Source organism: Eptesicus fuscus, chromosome 9 (assembly GCF_027574615.1).
Source record: "Eptesicus fuscus isolate TK198812 chromosome 9, DD_ASM_mEF_20220401, whole genome shotgun sequence".
NCBI classification, from domain to species: Eukaryota; Metazoa; Chordata; class Mammalia; order Chiroptera; family Vespertilionidae; genus Eptesicus; species Eptesicus fuscus.
This window is the reverse complement of record NC_072481.1, coordinates 79,842,846-79,864,720: the sequence shown is the minus strand read 5'-3', so window position 1 is coordinate 79,864,720 and position 21,875 is coordinate 79,842,846. Positions and strand designations below refer to the sequence as shown.

The following is a 21,875-nucleotide window of genomic DNA, read 5'->3' as shown; positions in this document are numbered from 1 at the left end:
TTGTGTTGGCAGAGAAGAACAAACAGTAACTGAGTGAAGAGTTGTAATAGCTACTACTGAGGTTATACCACCTGCTAGGTGCTGAGTTGAGTCCCTTGTCTTTAAGAAGAGGATAACATTTGGGTGCAGGAGAGAAGGGTCAGGCAGCACAGCTGGTGCTTAATGAATGTTTAATGAATGGAGATAAGACGTGAGCTAGAATGGGCAACCTGAGAGAGGGCCTTAGTGCCCTACAAGGTGTTCTGATTCAGCACAACAGGTAAAGAGAAGACGCTGGCGAGAATCCATGCGGAAGCCCTGGATCAAGCTCCGTGGCTCATTGGTCAGTTGCAAAAACTTTTATACTCAGATTGCTTTTTCAATGACGAAGTCTGAAATGAGGAACATGCCGCCTTCAACCACACACTGTGGCAAATCCCAGGGGAAAATAGTTTTCCTTAGGCCTTGGGGTTGCTCCTTTTCACCTCTCGAAATGCGTTTTTGGGGAGAGACCCAAGGTTTCTGAAGAACCGCGGCAGCTCGGAGGCGTGCAATCACTGTAAATTCAAGCCCAACAGAAAGGCGTCCTCCGCCTCGGAGCCCGGGGCGGCCGCTGGCTCGGTGCAGCGTCGCCCAGCGGGCAGAGGCGGCGGGTGTGCTCGGGAGCCTCCCTCCTCCCGCAGCACTCGGCGCCCGCAAGCTGCCAGCTCCCCGGGCGGCCCGGGAACTCAGCCGGCGCTGGGAGGTGAAGCCGCGGCTGAGCGGGCGCCGCTATTGGCTGGAGGGGCGGCGGAGGCGGGGCGGAGCCGTCGTGATTGGCGGGGCCCCCAGCCGGAGGGGGCGGGGCCGCTATATCAGAGGAGTCCCTGTCGCGGCGCAGGCAGTCGGGCTGCTGGAGTGCGGCGCCGCCGCGGAGACCCGGACGGCCAGCTGGCGGGAGGGCGCGGCGGCCGCAGGGCGCAGGCGGCGGTCTGCAGGGCGGCAGCCTCCCGAGGGCCAGCCTCGCCGAGCCCGGAACTGGGTCCGATTGGTGGCGGGCGAGGCGGCAGCCCGGCGCACACCAAAGAGGAGGCGGCTGTGGAGGCAGCGGCGGCCCCAGCCATGCTGTGCTATGTGACGAGGCCGGACGCGGTGCTGATGGAGGTGGAGGTGGAAGCGAAAGCCAACGGCGAGGACTGCCTCAACCAGGTGAGGATGAAGGGCCAAGAGGGGACCTGACTGGTCCTCCCAGGTGGAGGGGCCTCGTGGCGGCGCCAGGAGCTGGGGCGCACCGCTTGTCAGGGGCCGGGCGGAGCTGCGGAGGCGGCGGCGGGGGGGTGGGGGGAGCGCGGCGCGGGTCCGAGTACCCCAGGCACCCGGCTCCTGCCCCCTCCACCCCGCGGGCGTGGGGCGTACGGCCTCGATCCCGGCGCGCCGGGAGCGCATGGTGGGGGGCACCGAGGACGCATGCGGTGGCGGGCCATCCAGCCCCCCCAGTCCTCCAGCTCGGCACTTTCCCAGAAGAAGGCGGGCCAGCACACCTGCCGCAGGTGTGTGCGTGATGCCGCTTGTCTGGTCCCCCGCGGGGGCCTGGCAATGACACCTGCGTCTCAAGATGAGGTCTCAGGTCCCGGATTGCCTGGCAGACAAGCCAGGCGCTTGTGTCCTGCTGCTTCTCACATGGACCATTCACCTGCATCTCGGGATTTGCTGGGGATTCGAGGACCTTAGCTTAGGCTTTGGTCATCTACTCCGCAGTTGTCTTTAAGCACGCGGCGCCTCCTTAAGAGTGAGGAAGGGTTCCAAACAGTGGATACTGGCATGGCAGAAAGCAGATTCGATCTCAAGTGAAACGCTGTACCCTGAAACCTGCTAGACCTGAGATGTTTGGGGAACCTCTTGTAAAGCTTAGTGACACTTGTGGCGTGTTTCCTCATTTTTTTTTTTTTTCTCTTTTGAGTCCAGATGGTTAAAATTGCCCAGATACTAAGCTGCCAAATCAGCCGTGTCAATTGTGCTGGTGAAGGGAATTCTGATGATTGGAATAAGAAGGAAAATGGTAATCCTCAGCTTTTCTGAAAGACTACTTTTGAGGACTCATTTTTCTTCACTGCCATTGGCCATCATAGCTATTAATTAAAGGAAGGGCAGGCCTGTCTACTTCACCTAGTGGTTAGGCCTAACTGGAGCCGAAGAACTTGGTTCTTCCAGTTTGCCACAGAAATTGTAACACTGTTGAACTCTGTAAAAAGTAGGCAGGAATCTTAGACTCACATGGAGTCCTTAGGTTTGCTTTGACTTACCTGGACCATGTGCTCATCCATGCTGCATTCATTTTTGTTTTAGGTGTGCAGGCGGTTGGGAATTATAGAAGTGGATTATTTTGGACTGCAGTTTACGGGTAGCAAAGGTGAAAGTTTATGGCTAAATCTGAGAAACCGGATCTCCCAGCAGATGGATGGGCTAGCCCCTTACCGGCTTAAACTGAGAGTCAAGTTCTTCGTGGAGCCTCATCTCATCTTACAGGAGCAGACTCGGTAAAGTGATGCTAAAATAAACCAACGTCAAATAAACCTTTGGTTCTCTTAGAAAAGGTCATTGTGCCTTCCCAGAGATGGTCATTCACAGGCACATTTGTTTGATAGAGGGTGAATTGGGTGATAACTTAGAAGTTTTCTGTGGCACAGCCCTTTTATTGAGGTGAAGAGGGAGCTATATAGTTGGCCTGAGGTACATTTTCCAACTCTGCTTGTGGTTTCTCTTGCCTTTATACACAATGCAAGAACAGGGATAATTGCTTACAAATACTTGAGGTTAGTGCTGAGAGAGAGAGAACCCAATTGACTTCCAGACAGTAGCATCTAATACCCCCAGGTAACCTCTGCCTCAGAGGTTACTATAGGTCATTGTGGACATTCTAACTGAAAGCAGGAAACAGTTCCTCTTGGATTACTTCAATTTAGTCAACTTCTTCAACCTAGTGTCAGATTACAATGTATAGTAAAGAGCTCTGTCCCACTTCATGCAGAATTTTTAAAGTTTTGAAGTTTCTTGAAAACTTAGTAAGGAAACTCTTTTAAGGCCAGTGTAACCCAACTTTGACCCACAGATATGTTACACGTGATTGTTGAGTTTAGATTGTTTACTTCTAGAAAACCACCAGTAGTGGTAGACAACTGGAGCATGTGGCTTCCTCTCAGTCTGAAAATGTTTTCTCCTCTGGGCTGACTGGAATGCTTTTCTGAAGGATGAGCCAAACTGGGGACCAGTGTTTCATGTTTATTGCTGATATGCAAGAGACCTAAATCTTATAGTGGCATGTCAAAAAAAAAAAAGAAAAAGGAAAAAGAAAAACAACTAATTCTAAATATGGCAAACTTTGGTCTAAGTTCTAATGTTTTTTCATTACCCTTTGGCTTGGAAATTTGCCGTGCACGTGAAAAATGTGAGTGAGAAAACTTTGAGTAATGATGAGCAATTTACCTTAAGAGTTTTTAACATGTCATATTTTTGTTTGTTTACCCAAGGACTGATAGAAACATATTTTGAAATACTATTCATTTGCATTTGAAATCTCTGTTTTGCCTTGTTGTGGAGCTTTAAAGAGTAAGATAAATGTTTAATTTTGTTTCTGAAGTAACTGGTATATTGGAATTCTTAGTGCTCCTAAAAATGTCTTACAAAATATTCAAGTGATTGCATGTTTAAGGATGTTTTAGCTGGCTATGTGAATCAGAATGGTTTTTTTTTGTGTGCTTACTTAAAAGCTGGGTTGTGAAAACTTCGGCGTTTCACTTCAATGTGCTAACTATCAAGTAAAAAAATATATATATAAAGCACAATATTTTGCTATTTTCATTGTGTACTTTTATCATGATTTTGTAATCATTTCAGGGCCTCCAAATACAAATCTATTTTGATGACACAGATTTATTTTTTAAATCTGCAGGAGCTTGGAGGAACAAATACATCATTTAAACAATGACTGTAGTTGTAGTACATTATACATTTGTATAATGAATGCTTACAGACTTTAAATTTTACTATAAAATGGCCTTTAACTGTGCTTTCTAATATTTGAATTAATAGCTACTATCAAATTATTTTATTCATGCAAGAAATAGAGACAGTTTGTGAATTAGACTTGGAATCAAATTTCCTACTTTATTGACTCAATTGACTTTGATTCTTGAGATTCATGCCTAATATCTAAAGTTAGACTATGTCATTTTAATTGATTTTAGATCCCTTTGGAATCTTACTGAAAAACTAGAGGCCTGGTGCACAAAATTTGTGCACGGGTAGGGTCCCTAGGCCTGGCTGGCAATCAGGGCCGATCGGGGCCTTCTGGCTGCTGGCTGGGGCCTTCCTTCCCCAGCTGCTGGCTGCCAGCTGGGGCCTTCCTTCTTTCCACGCCTCCCCCTGGAAGTCAGCATAGGTCATAGCAAGTGATTGAACTCCCGGTCTCCCGGTCAAACTCCTGAGGGGACAATTTGCATATTAGACTTTTATATACATAGACTAGAGGCCCAGTGCACAGGGGGTGGGGGGTTCCTCAGCCAGGCCTGCACCCTCTCCACCTCGGGGGATGTCTGACTGCCTCTCGCAATCTGGGACCTCTGGCTCCTAACTGCTCTCCTGCCTGCCTGCCTGCCTGATTGCCCCTAACCACCTCTGTCTGCCTGCCTGATCGCCCGTAACTGCTCCCCTACCAGCCTGATCGTCTCTAACTGCTCCCCTACTGGCCTGATCGCCCCTAAACGCCTCTGCCTCACCCTGCACCTGGGACCCAGGATTCCCTCCTCCAGCCAGTCTCAGGCACCCAGGACCTGGACTTCCCTCCCTCTGGCTGGCCACAGGCACCCAGGACCCAGGCCGGCTTTGCCCGGGCCAGCTGCAGCCACAGGGGAACTTGGGCGGGCGGCTTCACCCAGGCCACAGGTGCTGGCGCCAGGACTGCGGGACATGCAGCTTGTCCCTCTCCTGGGCCACAGGTGCAGCCACTGGTGCCCGGGACCGCGGGGCGGGCGGCTTGTCCCTCTCCCGGGCCAGGCCGCAGGTGCAGGTGCAGGCGCAGGCACAGCTGCTGGTACCCGGGGACCTCAGGGCAGGTGGCTTGTCCCTCTCCCGGGCCGCAGGCGCAGCCACTGGTGCTGGGAACTGAGGGGCAGGCGGCTTGTCCCTCTCACGGGCTGGGCCACAGGCACAGCCGCTGGCACCCAGGACTGCGGGCAGGACAGCAGGGCAGGTGGCTTGTCCCTCTCCCGGGCCGCAGGTACAGCCACTGGTGCTGGGAACTGAGGGGCAGGCGGCTTGTCCCTCTCACAGGCTGGGCCACAGTCACAGCCGCTGGCACCCGGGACTGTGGGCAGGACAGCAGGGCAGGTGGCTTGTCCCTCTCCCGGGCCGCAGCCTTGCTGGTCCCCATTCCTCTTTTGCGAGCTCATTTGTGCCTGGCTGGTCCCCATTCCTCTCTCCCTAGTGTTGAGTGTCTGAGCGGTTATGGCGTGACAGCGTGAGGGCGTGATGACCATTTGCATATTAGCTCTTTATTATATGGGATTAGTGTGATCTAGGCTTTTGACTTACTTTTAAACTGTTGGTGGCTCTGACTCAGTTGGTTGGGCATCGTCCTGTACACTGAAGGGTTGCCAGTTCAATTCTAGGTTGAGATACGTACCCAGCTTGAGGGCTCAATGCCTGATCGACGTTTCATTCTTACATCGATGTTTCCCTCTTTCTCTCTCCCTTCCTCTCTCTCTAAAGGTCAATTTTAAAAAATCTTTAGTCAGCCTAGTGTGGTTGACCCTCCACCTATGAACCAGAAGGTTATGGTTGGATTCCCAGACAGGGCACATGCCCAGGTTTCAGGCTCCTTTTTAAATCTTTAAAAAGAACGTTGGTGCATTTTAGTTGTTTTTGTGGGGTTGTCTGAAACACAGAATATTAAGAAAATGCCACCTATAGTTTATATACCATTCTGCCTTAATAACAAAAGTGATTTGTAATTAGCATTTGTACCTCTTAATTAGGACCAGAAGTTGTACTGGGTCCAGTTTAGTTACAGTTAGCATTGTTTTTATGTGCATGATACTAGAGAACAAAAATACTTATTTCTCCTAATGTTATGTTAGCAAGATAAAGCTGGTTGATAAACTTTTCATTGTTTAATTATTCATTATAAAATATTCATGTAAAATGACACAAAAAATGAAATAGATGTGTTTATGTAGTGAGTAAACTCAGTTTAAATATTCATATAAAATGACACAAAAAATGAAATAGATGTGTTTATGTAGTGAGTAAACTCAGTTTTACCAGTCCAGTTATGAGAGGTGATTGTTTACTGTCTCCAAGTCAAGTCATCAGGGTACACTTAGTGTACTGAAAGTGGCTGGCCTGTTTATTAAGTGGTACTGAAATATCCTGGCTGAGTTGTCCTCAGTGGACAATTAAAGTAGTCTGCTCATAATAGAGCTGGCCTGACTGGGGCCAGTTAATATATTTGCATTGGATTAGGGAGGCTGCTGTGAGCCGGACAGCCAGGAAAGCCTGTTTGTAATAGGAGGGTACTGGGGTCCAGGCAGAAGCCCTGCATTCTAGGCCCAGCTCTGCCACCAACTACCAGTGTGTGCAGACTTCTAAGACTGAGACAGCTCTTTATCTCAGTTGAAAGCCTGGGACTAGATTGTCTCTAAAGCCTCTTCTAGCAATGGATCTGTTGGTTTGTGTGTTTTTATTTTGTTTTGTTTTTGCTTCTGCTTCCTCTCTATATAATTTCCCCCAATGCATCTCTCTCAAAACAGAAAAAAAAACTCTATGCGGTTGATACATAGAGTTCATTGGTCTCTGATTTGGCCTAATTTTAGATTTGGTTCTTTACACAGATTATTATGTTTGCTCTTGAATCTGGAAAGTAACCAGAGAGTCTTGTTTAGACTCAGCTGGCACATTCTAGAGATGGAGACAGCAGGTATTTTCAGCAGATGTTTGCCATGATATGGATTCAAACTAAAAGTGAAACTAATGTATTCTGGAAGTAGGTCTGAAATAATAACCTTTGAAATTCTTGCCTTTCAGAGGCCCTAGAGTATTCATAGCAATTCAGACCAGATTTTGTCAACATTTTCAAAACCAGAGATTAGGGCAAGTGATGAGTGACTTGTCCCTGGTTAAATCCACCTGCCTCCAGACCTCAGCTCGTCACCACTCCTCGGGAAAACCACCTCCAGGCCCGTTCAGGAGGCTAAACTCTCCCAAGACGTTGTGTAACTTTCCTTTATAGCATTTAATGAGCGTATAATGCTGCACTTAGTGATGTGACAATTTGTTTATTGTCAGCCACTCTAATAACCTAAATTCCATGAAAGCTGATCCTCGTTGTATCCCCAGAGTCTAGCAGGTGCCTAAATATTTGTTGAGTCGGTGAATTCAGAACTTGGAAATAAATAAAAATCAGGTTAGCTTATACTGCTGATACACATTTTCTTATAGAAATTAAAATGTTTTGCCAGTTTGCTTCTGTAAACTGAGGAGTTTGAGACTAAAAGAAATCTCCCCATTAAAATATGTTTGTAGTGATTATTCTCTGTTAAGAATTTGCTGTGTTTAGCATTCTTTTGCTTCCTTCACCCCCTTCACCTCACCCTAGAGGCCATTTGTTTATTGTGGGGGTTTTTTTGGGTGGTATTTTTTTTTTTTATGCCCAAACATAAAAAGGCTCCAGGAAAGTACAAATAGTAAAAACAGACATGTGTGGTATTGCCAAAGAAAGTATTAATTTGGATTCTAACTTCTCTGTTTTTCTTCTTGCTCAGAATACAGGATGTTTGTGTTACTATATGTTTATTTTAGCCACAGATCTCCCATCTGGGCACCTTCAGTCAGTCTCTGTATGGATTTCTGATACTTATACTAGTATATGTACATGAAATCTCCAGAAAACATTGAGGAATCAGTGTTTATGTAATCAAACTGAACTTTCAATCTTGACCATATAATTTGTAAATCAAGTTGGAAGGTTTAGATGGCACTTAGCGTCAGACTCAGGGTGCCCAGAGGTGCCTAGCTCCAGGGGCACGGGTGTCTTTATCTCTAGTTGTACCCTACTGCAGCCTGATGCCAGGCTTCTCCTGGACCTGCCAGCACTCCCCACTAATCCAGAGGGTGACAGAGATTGTAGGGGGGCCTGGGTTGTTGTTTGTCAAGGACAGGTATCTATGGTGAGTAATCATACTCTTTAGAAATGCAGATTTTAGGCTTCCAAGTAATAGTATTCTTCTGGTGTGGGTTGTAATCACTTTTGAAGTTGGGAATGTCTTCCTCCACCACCTCCGTATCTTTTAACTTCTTGCATCTCAAGGAGGAGCACATTTATTAGTGATTCCCATTTTGCATTTTGGGTTTTGAGAAGGATTTCCTGAAGCCTGAATGGAGACCTGACCTCATAATTATTTGGCTGTGACAGGTTTCTCAATTGCAAGCCTTCCATGAAGTGTAGGTTGGATGGTTCATTTTAGGTATAGCTAGCTATTCATTTGAATTCTGAACCTAGACCCTAAGGGATTTTCGCTAGTATTTTTTTCGCTCAGTCTTTTATTATGAAAAATTTCAAGCATACAGATACGTTGAAGATTTTTACAGTGAACACCCAATACTCTAAATTTTACTATCAACAGTTTACTCTACTTGCCTTACCGCATTTTTATCCATTTATTGACCCCTCTACCTTCTATCACTCTTTCTGGTGCTTTTCAAAATAAATTGGGTGTAAGTATGCCTCCCCCTAAATATTTCAGTATGCATACCATTAACTAGACCTCAATATTTTCCTACAATTCTTTTTTTTTCCTTTTGATATAAAATTTACTTATGATGAAATGTATCAATTCTAATTACACTATTTAATGGGTTTTTGACAAATGGATGTGCCTGTTTAGTCCAAACCCTTATCAAGATTTAGAATATTACCATCACTCCAGAAAGTGTCCTCATGCCCTTCTGCAGTCAGTCCCCACCCTTCTTACCCTCCCCCACCCACCCGGCTGCACAACCAAGGTGGTATGGTTTTCTAGCATAGATTAATTATGCCTGTTCTGCTTCATGTGTGGAATCATGCAGTGTGCACACTTTTGTGTCTGCCTTTTTGTTCATCATAAATTTGTGCGATCTATCACATTGCATATACAACTCCCGACTGGTCTGCAGAAAGTTCTACTTTGATTTTTAGGTGATTTCTTTATGAGTCAAGCCACTGTATATATCAGTGGTTTGTTCCTGTTTATTTCTGGATAGTATTCCATGGTATGAATGTACTATTGTTTGTTTATGCTCCTCTTGATGAAGACTTGTTTTCTAGCTCTTATGAATAAAGCTGCTACAAACATTCAAGTACAAGTCTTTGGGGTAGACATGTGTTTTCATTGGAGTAAATACCTAAGACTGAAATAACTGATCATACAGGAGGCAGATGCTTAGTTGTATAACTGACTGCCAGACCTCTTCCCAAAACCCTGTATGTACCATTCTGCACTTCCATTGAGAATGTATGAGAGTCCAGTGCCTCCACATCCCTCCCAGCCTTCAGTGTTAATTTGTATGTTTCTCTTGGTAGTAAACACCTTTTCGTGTGCTTTTTGGCCTTTTGTACATCTTCTTTTGTGAATTATCTGTTGAAGTCATTTACCCATTTTTGAGTTGTTGCCTTATTTATTATTTTTGTAAATATATTTTTATGGATTTCAGAGAGGAAGGAAGAGATAGAAACATCAGTGATGAGACAGAATAATTGATTGGCTGCCTCCTGCATGCCCAGACTGGGGATCCAGCCCACAACCCAGGGCATGTGCCCTGACCAGGAATCTAACTTTGACCTCCTGGTTCATAGGTCGACGCTCAACTACTGAGCCATGCTGGCTGGGTGCCTTTATTTTTGAGCTTTGCAAATTCTTTACATGTACCAGATGCTTGTCAGATAAGTGTTTTGTAAATACTATATTTTCTTTTATTGATGCCTTTTGATGAGTAGAGGTTTTCATTTTGGTAAAGTCTAATTTATCCATTTTTTTCTTTTGTAATTTTTGCTGATTGTCATGAGAAACCTTTGCCTACCCCATGTCGTGAAGATACTCTCCTCTGTTTCATTTTTAAAGCATTATGGTTATCGCTTTTATGTTTAGGCCTATGGTCCTTCTTGAAATGATTTTTGTTTCCCTGGAATTTAAGATACAAAACAAAAACTCTTACAGCAATTCTGTTTTGATTTGATGGTTTTAAAGTATAACTTGGCAGTCTTTGGTTTAAAATAAGCTGATGGTGGTTAAGCGACTCATTGGACTGAGGCAGGCATACTGGTGATCTCAGTGGGGGTCTAACTAGGTGAGGGACAAACCAACCATTAATAACAGATGGCCAGGGTCAGTCAGGTCTTTGGAGGTAAAAATACAGTTCAATTATTGGCACTAGCGAGTTTTTAAAAATAGCTAGTTAGCCATTTGAAAGATGTTTTAGGTTAGTTACTTAAATTTTGAGTTTAATAGTGCAGAGATATAGTTATCTTATATTTGTGTGACAAAAAGCTCTTTAAAATGATGTAACTGGAAAGATGCCTGGAGGGCAGTAATTGAGAGTAACCATCCGTGATGAGCAGATAGACGACTCCCGACTGGTCTGCAGAAAGTTCTACTTTGATTTTTAGGTGATTTCTTTATCAGTCAAGCCAGTGTTTAGAGGAAGATTCTCTGGTTACAATTCGTAAAAGATAAATGCCTTAATTCCTTAAAGCTACGGAAATAAATTAATTTTTAGAACAGAGGAAATTTGAAGTACTTTGAAACAAAAATGTATCAAGAATATGTGATTCTTTTATTTAATTAAAATTTGGTATATCCTTATATTCACTTCACTTCTTAATCTTCCATAATGCTACAGTAAGTAGGAATTCATATGTGCCCATGATGCAGAGATATGAGTTATCCAGGATGTTTCACTTTGGCCCCCAAAATGTGATCCATATATTGGACATATCCATTTTCTTAGTAACTGGGTAAAACTTGAAGAATCATGAATTTTAAGATGTAACCAGGGAATGTTTAGAAAATATACTTTGAGTTTATGTCTATGGGACATATTTATAGACCTTTGCTAAGACAAAGAAAAGAGTTTTTTCCAAAAGCTTTCATTCTGTTTGTGATTCTAGAATGTAGCCTAAATTAAATTAGATATGTTAACCACTTTCGACCTTTAGGTAAAAATAATTCACTGCAGGCATGGCTTCTTTGACCACATCTGCTTGTTATTGTTATTATTGGTAACTTTTCACACAATACAGAAAAACGGAGGGGGGAAATCCCTGAGCCAGACAGTTACAGGCCCGATGGTTCGAGATAAAGTAATAGAACTGTCCCTAACTATTGAGCCATCACTGGGTTCCTTATTGGAAACATGTCTCCGTGCTCTGCCATCCTCCCCCTGGGAAAGAGCACATTAAACAGTCTGCTGATGGCTCCTCACAGCTGGTGACCTTTGCTGTCACTGCTCCGTTGTGCGCTTCTCCTGGACAGCATAGCGTGGCCACCAAAGGCCAGAATGTGTTCCTTCACACTAAAAGGCTGCAAGTTTCATCTGAAGAGGAACAGTCAGACTTGTTCACCCTGTAACCCCAGCGTAGGGCTTGGCACAGAGGGAATGCACAGCAAATATTTGTTGACTTGAAATGAAAGGTTGCTTTGTAGCCATGAAACTGAAAAATGCAGGCAGGGCCCTGTCAGAAAGTTATGTCAACAGCAAGGAGAGTTCTGCCTACAGGGTAATGACTGCCGTCCAGCCTGGAATGTGGAGTGTGTAGAAAAGGCCACTTGTCCTGCCCCCTTTTTTAATTCCGACCCACACGCCGGGAGAGGACCAGCATGACTCTCGGGCTGCCGACCACCTGTTACTATTTTGTGCCTGCTGCTTCGCCTCTGGTCTTGGCAGCGGTCTCTTCAGAAGTAGGCATGCATAGTTTGGAAAAAGAAATTGGACTGATTTTGAAACTCTTTCAAGCTATACTTGCTCTTTAATAAAGCAGAAATGAGTCTCTAACTTGATACTGGGTAAACACCTTAAAAGACGCTTTCATGTAAGAGGTAATTAAGTTGAAAGAGTTAGCTTGTGGTGATACCCTTACAACCTTCCAGCACGTCTTTCCTTCTTTAATATAAGCATATATTCAGATCTCATTTCTACTAACGTGCCCCCATGAGTACAGAGACAGAGGCGCATGAGCCAAGGTGAAGCTGACTGAACGTCATCTGAAAGCCTTCAGAGGGCTGACATTGTGTTGTGACACTGACGTTTATGGGGCTGCTAGGCCTCAGTCCTCAGAGAGCTGTTTTAAAGCAAGTTATTTCTGTGGTTATTTCCTTGCCCCAGTAGGGAACCCCCTCTCAGTTTAGCAGTATGTCAGAAATACTCTAAAGACTAGCAGATGTTTGGGTTAATAAAAACCATGCTTATCTTCTTTCATTGCTATTACGCATTCTTACTGTGACTTCTTCATAGGGACTTTGAATAAAGGGAAAAAACTGTAGTATTTGGCAGAATCTGATCATTTTAAACATTTCTCTGTCATTATAGAAGGCATGGAACATTAAACTTAAACAGTTCTTAACGGGAGATTAATGGCTCTTGTCAACCTGACAAGACTCTCAGAAGAGCTCCTCCTTATATTTCTAGTCGCACCTTCTTGCATAGCTCATGTTGCCCCCTCTTCCTGGAACATCAAACGCAGGCTAGTATATGAACAAAAGCCGTGTTGAGGGCAGGAATGGGGTATCCAGCTGAGGTGGGAGCTGATCTGAGCTCTGTTCTGAACAGTATTCAGAGCTTTGCCAGTGGTCACAACTCCTTAGTTTGAGAGGCTAAAACAAGTCATCAAAGGGAGGTTATACCTACACATTTGCCAGAGACCAATTTTATAACCTAGGCCCGTGGTCAGCAAACTACGGCTCTGTTGACTAATGAGTTTGCCGACCACTGACCTAGACTCTCGATTCCAATAATTACAGGCTGTTGTTGTTCCTTGTGATTAAGCCCCTATCCCAGTGGTCAGCAAAGTCATTAGTCAACTGAGCGGCAAACCGCGGCTCACGAGCCACAGTTTGCCGACCACTAACCTAGGCCAATCTGTCTGTGGACATTCGTATACTCTCTTGAGAATCTTTGGCAGTGTGGATTAGCAGACAATACCTGAAGTTTCACACGAGTTTCTGAGTATGGCAGACCTTTTAGTAAATGGAGAAGGTACTATTGTATAGAATTAGGGCGGGTCAAATGGGATGAAACTTAGGTGGGAATGAGTGTAAACTAATTACAGACTATATGCAGTTTTACTTGCACTTATGGAGCTCTCTGATATTAGAGGCACTTAAGAAGTTAGAATATGTCAAATGCTGTAATAGAGGAATAAATAGTTTGCGAGTGATATAGACGAAAGGGTAGCTAAATGAGGGGAAAGAAAGAATGGCCTTCAAGACAGAGGGAGCAGCAAGTCCTGCCATAGGGGCATGAACATGTTGGGTTTTCCAGGGAGAGGAAGTATCTCTTTCCCCGGGCAGAGTGGCTGGAGGGAATGACAGGAGATATGGGTAGGAAGGTGGGGCAGGAGGGTGGAGAAGCCTCAGTCCAGGCTGACAGCGTGCTTTTTCGGAAACCGTGGGACCCCTGGAAGAATTCTGAGCAGAGAAATGACAAGTACATGCCAGAGCAAGCAGCTTGGAAAGTGGATCAGCTCAGAGTATAGAAGCGAGATCTGGATTTGTAAAGTCTCTGAAGGTGTAAAGGTGCAAGTAGGGCAGGGGAGGTCAAAGTGGGAAGAATAGAGCTGGATTTAAAGAGTTTTCAGAAATAGCAAGTAGGTGGAAATAAGATTAATAGTCAAAAGTGAGTTTATTGGGAAAAAATAGTAAATCAGACTGTGGCTTCCACTGGGAGAAAAAGCAGACTTGGGAAAGGAGACGGTGAGTTTGGTTTGAATGAGCTAAAATTGGGAGACTGGGGAGCATCCCAGTGGAGAAATCTACGGCACCTGGACATTTTAATCCGATTCCTAGGAGAGAAGTTTGGGCTAAAAGTAGAGATGTGGGGGTCATTTCAATCAAGGTGAGGATCTTAAGATACCGATTCCATATCAAGATAAAGTTTTTTCTTATTACAGTAATTTCTTTTTAAAAACTATAATGCAGAAACTTGGGTGTAATTATTTCACATTTCGTAACTTGAATATTACCTAACTGTCTCAGATTTGTCTTTGTTTGGGTTATACTTTTCCTTCCAGAGAACTTAGTCTTTAGACTTATTGTACCTGGATACTCGTGATTTAAAAAGTTTTTCAATGTAAGCATTTTAAGGGTGGCTTTTTAAATTTCTGTTTTCCATACTTAAAAGGGGTTGTGAAAATGCTAAGCAGGTTGAGTTTGATATAAAGTTCCCAGCATAACCTCCTTCTTGCATGGCTTCGTAGGCATATCTTTTTCTTACACATCAAGGAGGCCCTCCTGGCCGGCCATCTCCAGTGCTCCCCCGAGCAGGCAGTGGAGCTCAGCGCCCTCCTGGCCCAGACCAAGTTTGGAGACTACAACCAGAACACCGCCAAGTACAGCTACGAGGAGCTGTGTGCCAAGGAGCTCTCCAGTGCAGCCTTGAACAGGTGAGCCTGCAGTTAAGGCTGGTGTTTGTGCCCGTAGACCTAGCAACTGTATATGCATTTCCAGGAGAAAATGAATCTATGGTATGTATAGATAATTTGTGAGGTTAAGACTAGACAGTTGTCCAATTTAACCAGTTATTTTCAAAAGATTCTTAGCCTTTTGTTTGAGAAACCTATAAACACAGCACATAATTCACACAAATAAATGCCCTTATATAAAATGCTATATCACAGGAGTTTTAAAAAAAAAATCTCTGACCTTTTAAGATTGCAAATTTCCTAAAATCAAAAGCCTGTCCTATATGCTGGAATCCTCTTCATCCCAGCGAGGATTAAACCAGGAGACCTAACACAGGTGTCTTAGTTATTCCTCAGTAACAAGTTACCCCAAAACTTAGTGGCTTAAAACAACAAACATCCCCCAGTTCTGTGGGTCAGGAATCTGGTCCTGGATGGCTGGGTTCTCAGGCTCAGGATCCCTCATGAGGCTGCGGCTACGCTGTTGGTGGAGGAGGGAGGGATCCGCTCCCAGGCTGACTCAGGTGGCTTGTCAGCAGGCCTTGTTCCTTGCCACATGGGCCTCTTCACGGGGCCTCTTCATTACGTGGTAGCTGGCTTCACGCAGGACAAGCAACCTGAGCTAGAGCAAGAGAGAACACCAAGATGGAAGTCACAGTCTTCTTATGACTTAATTTCAGAAGTGAGTGGCATCCCATCACTGCCATATTCTGTTCATTAGAGGCAAGTCATCGACTTAGCCCCCACTCAGGGGAAGGACATTTCCAAGGGGGAGAGCACCCATAGGTGGGGATCTAGATTAGAGGGGGTCCGCCACAGTAGATCAAATAAATCCTGTCTTTTTTCAGTCGCAAACGATCTAATCAATCCCTTACAATGCTATGTTTTAGTGAAATTTACAAAGTAAATGTAGACCAGTGATGGGCAACCTTTTGAGCTTGGTGTGTCAAACTTCGCCAAAAAACTGAGCATAACTCGGGTAGTGTGTCACCTTGAGGAAAAAACATTATTTCGCAAATGTTTCATCCTCAGGAGCAGCAAATGTTTCATCCTCGGCATGCAGCCGCCTCAGCGGCCGCGTGTCATCAGAAATGGCTACGTGTCAGTGCTGACACGCGTGTCATAGGTTCGCCATCACTGATGTAGACAAATGCATAAGAAGTTCTTACATAGACATTTCTTACATGTATTTTTAGAGATTTTCATAATTCTTCCAATTCGCCCTCATCCAACATCCCCAATAGTCTTTCTACTGAATATTTAATAGCCAAGATCTTGACTAGTGTCTTGGAGGTATTTTACAGTAAATTTGCTAAATAAAAGAAACAGCAGTAACATACAGCTTTAAGTTATTGCGATTCACGAATGACAGTGTCAGTAGAATTCACTAATGAAAATGATAGACTTTTCCCGAAAGGCTGCGTAAGTTAATCTCTCTGTGTACCTCTCTGCCTTTTGGGGGGCCTGCAGCATTGTTGCAAAGCATAAGGAGCTGGAGGGGACCAGCCAGGCCTCGGCGGAATACCAGGTCTTGCAGATCGTGTCGGCGATGGAAAACTACGGCATCGAATGGCACTCTGTGAGGGACAGCGAAGGGCAGAAGCTCCTCATTGGGGTTGGACCTGAAGGAATCTCAATTTGTAAAGATGACTTTACCCCAATTAATAGGTAATCCAAGTCTTGACTTCTTTAGACCTACATATATGTTATACAGTCATAGCTCTAACCATGAAAATAGAAAATGGACTGGGATTTACTGAACCATCATCCTTTAGGAACGGAAGTGTTTCATTGTGGTATAAGCATTCATTTTATTCAGGCTTTGATAACTAATTATTTCTTAAAATACTAACTCAAGTGTATTGATGTGACAGGCTGAATGTTTTTTTCAAATAAGTTGCTCACTGCTATAAAAATCTCACTTTCATCTATACACACACACACACACACACACACCACCCCCCCCCCCCCAAAAAAAAAAATTGCTCCACCACTTCTCTCCACTGACCCACAGTTGCCTTCCTAACTGGGAATCGAGTACTTGAATGAGCACCTGATTTTGTTACTGGGGCAGGAGCACAGAGAGAGAATCCTATGAAGGTGCACGCGATGACATCTCTCTCCTCTGGGCTTGCTCACTTTTCTCTTCCTGTCGCCCAGGATAGCGTACCCCGTGGTGCAGATGGCCACCCAGTCGGGAAAGAACGTGTACTTGACGGTCACCAAGGAGTCCGGGAACAGCATCGTGCTCTTGTTTAAGATGATCAGCACCAGGGCTGCCAGCGGGCTCTACCGAGCAATCACGGAGACGCATGCTTTCTACAGGCACGTACCGCAGTTAACCTTAGCGTCCATCCTCAGCGCTAAGGCTGGCAGGTGGCAGTGAGGCTCCTCAGTTTCTGGTGTTGTTGTGTCAGTAAACCGCGCACCGGATTTAAGAAATCAGCTGCTGTGGAACACTTCACTTCTCCTGTAGCAGAGGAGTCCTTAGCAACCTCGTCCCGCTTTTCCCACAGAACGTGCATGTGTATCACTACAGACTCCCTTCCCCAGCTCACCTCTTCCTGCCTCCTCCCAGTACCTCCTCACAGCACTCCCCCCTCCCCACACCCTCCCCAACCCCTCACCCCCACCCCACCGCCCTGGTGCTGCCTTTTGCCCTTTCCCAGCAGGATGACCTAAGTCAGTGATGGGCAACCTTTTGAGCTTGGTGTGTCAAACTTCGCCAAAAAACTGAGCATAACTCGGGTAGTGTGTCACTTTGAGGAAAAAAACTAACTCCAAGACTCTAGTCACAAATGTTTCATCCTCAGGAGCAGCAACTGTTTAATCCTCGGCATGCGGCCACATGTCATCAGAAATGGCTACGCGTGTCAGTGCTGACAGGCGTGTCATAGGTTCGCCATCACTGACCTAAGTCCTCTCCTTTCTGGCAGAGCTGTGATCCTAAAGGGTTTTTAATAACAATTTTGATACCTTCATTACAGAGGGTGATTTAAAGTAGAGTTTCACACAAATATTTGGAAAATTAGAGCTAAGAAATTTAATTGGCAGGCACCCTGAACTTTTTTTTTTATGCTAAAATAGACATGCAAATTGTGGAACAGGATGGAAAATTTGTAGGAATTTTTAACATAAAACCAACACTTCAAAGAAAAATGTCCTTTTTCTTGCCACAAGCTGCTTTGTCCATCGCTCATGTCCTTGCAGGTGGAGGGGACATTTGCTGTCCCCGACGTTTATGGCTGCTTTATCCTTAGCACTCATGAACCTGGAAGTATATACTTTCAAGCATGCAAGTAGGCATATTGAATGTCTGCTGACACGAAAATTCTGCGTCCCAGCAATGTCTGACTGTCTGAATCTCAGGAATGGCGGGCTTGTCTGTGCTAAAGTGGCTGTTCAATCTCCGCAGGTGTGACACAGTGACCAGTGCCGTCATGATGCAGTATAGTCGAGACTTGAAGGGCCACCTGGCATCTCTGTTTCTGAATGAGAACATTAATCTCGGCAAGAAGTATGTCTTCGACATTAAAAGAACATCGAAGGAGGTGTATGACCACGCCAGGAGGGCTCTGTACAATGCCGGCGTGGTGGACCTGGTCTCCAGAAGCGAGCACAGCCCTCCCAGCTCGCCCCTGAAGGCCTCGGAGAGCAGCCTGAACTGCAGCAGCTGCGAGGGCCTCAGCTGCCAGCAGACCCGGGTGCTGCAGGAGAAGCTGCGCAAGCTGAAGGAGGCCATGCTGTGCATGCTGTGCTGTGAGGAGGAGATCAACTCCGCCTTCTGCCCCTGCGGCCACACTGTGTGCTGTGAGAGCTGCGCAGCCCAGCTCCAGGTGAGGGGTCCGTCGGCCTGCTCTCCCCACAGCCTCACTTATCCCTCTGGTTCATAGTGAGCCCCTGCTACCTGCCAGGTGCTGGCTGGGTAACATACAAACCGGGAATGTCCACCTGCACCTGGACGGGTCTTTGTGTTCGGGGACTTGAAAGGCATTGCCCTTTTGAAACATTTTGGATTAGGGTACTGTTTTCCACAGTGCGATTACTCTAAGCCCTGGACTCTTTTCAAGTGCTGGAAGCAAAGCTCAGATTCACAAGGTGCTGCATCTCGTTGGTGCTGAGCTGAGGGCTGGAATCCGGCCTCTGGAGGGCTGGCCCAGGGCTTCCCCTTCTGTGTCACGCTGCCTCCCATTTGCTGACACTTGAGAGGATGGTCTTTACTTAAAATATTTGAGAAAGAATACTTAAGTGTTTTGGGTTATAGTTAACTCTCAATTATCCATGGGTAGGTTGTTTGCTTTGTGATTATAACTAATTTATTCTTATTACTGCATTTGCCTCTAGGGACCCCTTGGAGTGGCTCTTACTTATTAGCAAGTCGAACTAATTTTAGTATTAATTCAAAAAATAAAAGCAACTCATATATAGTATTTTTTTCTTCCTTTCTTGTACCTTACATTTCCTCTTAGGATAATTTCTTTTTACTTTTTTCGTTTCTCAGAACTGTTTGCTAAATTTCACTATGGTTTTACGTAGAACTAGTCCTAAATAACGGCTAGTCCTTCAGAAAGTGCTCATTTCAGAGCTGTTTTGAGAGCTACATGAGCCAACAGAATGCCTGTGTCCTTGAGTAGATAGTGCTGCTGTGACCAATTATTCCCCCAGGAGTGGTCCTGGATTTGTCTTTTTCTGCCCACCTGCCTGAGGCTCCCTTTCTGGCCTAGGAAGGGCCGTGCTTACTGAGAAGCCTGGGCCTGGGAGCGGAGCCACACTCGCTGGCCAGGTGGCATCAAGCCAGTGACGCTGGCCTGCGTCCGCCAGCCGAGCCAGCACAGTCTCTGGAAGAAATCACTGCCGAGGCGAGGGGCGGGGCAGTCTGCCCGTGTGGGGACCGCAGCCTCGTTGCACAGCAAGAAGTCTTTGGAAATCACTTGACTCATTGTGCCTTGCTTAGAGTTTGACGAAAAACCTCATTCATTTCCTTCAGCTTATCCTTTTTCATAATATTTGTGTTTAATCCCCTGTAAAGTATAAACTTTCAAGCTGGTTGGAAAGCTAAGATCTCTACCAGTTGAAAGCTAGAAACAATTGTGACCGCAGCTTATTTAGGAAACAGAACGTACTGGGTGCCACAGGTGAACACTGTGAACACGCCGGTCGGAGGTACCCTAACAGGTACTGTTGGCTTCTCTTTTGCAGTCGTGTCCTGTCTGCAGGTCGCGGGTAGAACATGTTCAGCACGTCTATCTTCCAACTCACACCAGTCTCCTCAACCTCACCGTCATCTGATCTGCTGTGCACTTACCGCACAGGCCACGCTTCCAGGAGCTGCGCTATTACAAACTAGGAGGATGATAGATTGTGGAGAAAATAAATACTCCAACACCCATCTGCCATGCAACCTTTTTAAAAAAAAGGGAGAATAAAAAGAATACAACACTCCTCACCACCAAAACATGCCATCAGCAGCTCCAGTGGTGGGGACCAGGGAGAGCTCGAACATGGACACATTCCTCGGACTTCCATTCTTTTTATGATCAAGTAAAGGAATAAGTAAAACCTCTGATGTCATTAGGTGGCAACATAGCCAAAAAGTGGGTACCTTTTAGGAAGTGATGTTGTAAGTCTCTTAATGTATCCCAAGGTAAGTTTCCTACCTGCAGCCAATTTTGTAAGAATTGGTTTTAAGAATTGACCTGGTTACTTCGGGGGGGCTTTTTTTGTTTTGTTTTGTTTTGTTTTGTTTTTTTGTATGGTCACAGAGCTCTGAACAGTTTTAATAGGAAATTTTTTCTTAAAGACATAGTCATCGTTTTAAAGTCATTTCTGTTTTTTGTAACTTGTTCAAGAGTGATTAGAAGGCAGACATTTAAAAATCAATCATCTGACTGTTAAAAAGTTGACAACCAAGTTGTCAGATTTAAACCAGTCTGGCTAGGAGAAAACAGATAACTCAGTGTGGGTGGCTTCCTGTCCCTCTCCCACCCCTCCTTATCCACCAGCTTCCAAATATAAAATGCTACCAATTTGGCTAAAAGATTTCAGTGGAGGAATCGGCACTCCTTGGGCCTCTTGAGTTGGGGGAATATTTCATTTGAAGATCGGAAAAGGAGCATGTTCCTGGGGAAGGAGAGTGTTGCTCACTGAGAGGAAGCTTCGTGGAGTACAAACAAGGGTGTTCGTCCGTTTTCCCAAGCACTCTACCCCAGCTTCACCCAGGGGTCACTTTTGCTTGAGCCATCAAGCCTTTCACAGCCTTATAAGAAGTATCTAGATATTGTATGCTTTTTTTTTTTTTGTAAATGCTTAAGCATTAACGTGTGGTTGTCCCCTCTATAGGTCTTAGAGGGGTTTCAGGTGTTTTGTTTCTATATTCTTAGTCATGTTTTCCACTCCCACTTGGGCATTTTGGACGTTGGTCAGCTTGTAGGTTCTCTAGGACGTCGGGAAACCTAGATGACCGTATTGGGTGCAATACTAGCTGAGTTAAAGCTAGAAAGCTACACTGTCACTTTACTGAGATTTCTGAGTATACTTTTCATATTGCCTTAATGTAGCAGTAATGTGTTTATGCATTTGTTTCTTTGCACAGACATTTTGTCAGATATTAAAACTCTACTTTTTTATGGCACATATTAGCATATAAGCCTTTATTCCAAAAGGTATTTATTTTTTCACTTGTAAAAAAAATTAATGTTTCCACATAAAGAACTCTGTTATATCCTAAGAGGACTTCTGTCTTTTATATTCAGGATAATAAAGACTTTAAAGCAAATTCGGTGTTTGTATCATCACAGTTATTGTTATGTAAGCCAGTTTAATTTACTTAAAAGAGCATTGATAATATCATAGTTTGTATCTAATTTGGCCCTATATGGACAATTTCTTTCAGGTTTTGGCCCTAATCAAAGAGAACATTCAGTTATTCACTCTTCTATGTTTTCTGATTATAGGCTGCTGCTGCTGGTTAGTTGCCTAGTCAGGACAGGTAAGTACTTGTCCAGATTCTAGCAGTAATGGTCACAGGCTACTGCAGAACCTATTCTACACAGGCTACTAGGTCTATATCGTACAGGACGACTAGCCTGCTGCTAGGACCTAACAGCTCTCCACATGCCAGCGTGTGTTAATTTGTGTTGCTCAGGAAATGCTTTGTGGAGTAGAGAACACTGCATATAACAGATGTAACTGATAATTACCTGTAGCAGTTGAA

At 44.9% G+C, this 21,875-nt stretch overlaps 1 protein-coding gene across 1 annotated transcript; it reads left to right on the top strand.

Moving 5' to 3' along the window:
* Positions 1–872: 872 nt before the first annotated feature.
* On the top strand, positions 873–20,393 carry MYLIP (myosin regulatory light chain interacting protein). The gene is made up of 7 exons (XM_008146094.3): positions 873–1,167; positions 2,305–2,495; positions 14,459–14,644; positions 16,133–16,330; positions 16,823–16,987; positions 18,078–18,498; positions 19,862–20,393. Exons 1-7 carry the CDS (start codon positions 1,081–1,083, stop codon positions 19,949–19,951), a joined length of 1,338 nt encoding a protein of 445 aa, XP_008144316.1. The 5' UTR covers positions 873–1,080; the 3' UTR covers positions 19,952–20,393.
* Positions 20,394–21,875: the final 1,482 nt, after the last annotated feature.

Bases quoted from the DNA above. Each gene is read 5' to 3' on its own strand.
- MYLIP (XM_008146094.3), top strand. From the start codon at position 1,081: ATGCTGTGCTATGTGACGAGGCCGGACGCGGTGCTGATGGAGGTGGAG. The intron at 1,168-2,304 runs GTGAGGATGAAG...TTTTTGTTTTAG, and splicing joins GCGAGGACTGCCTCAACCAG to GTGTGCAGGCGGTTGGGAAT. The intron at 16,331-16,822 runs GTAATCCAAGTC...CCTGTCGCCCAG, and splicing joins GACTTTACCCCAATTAATAG to GATAGCGTACCCCGTGGTGC.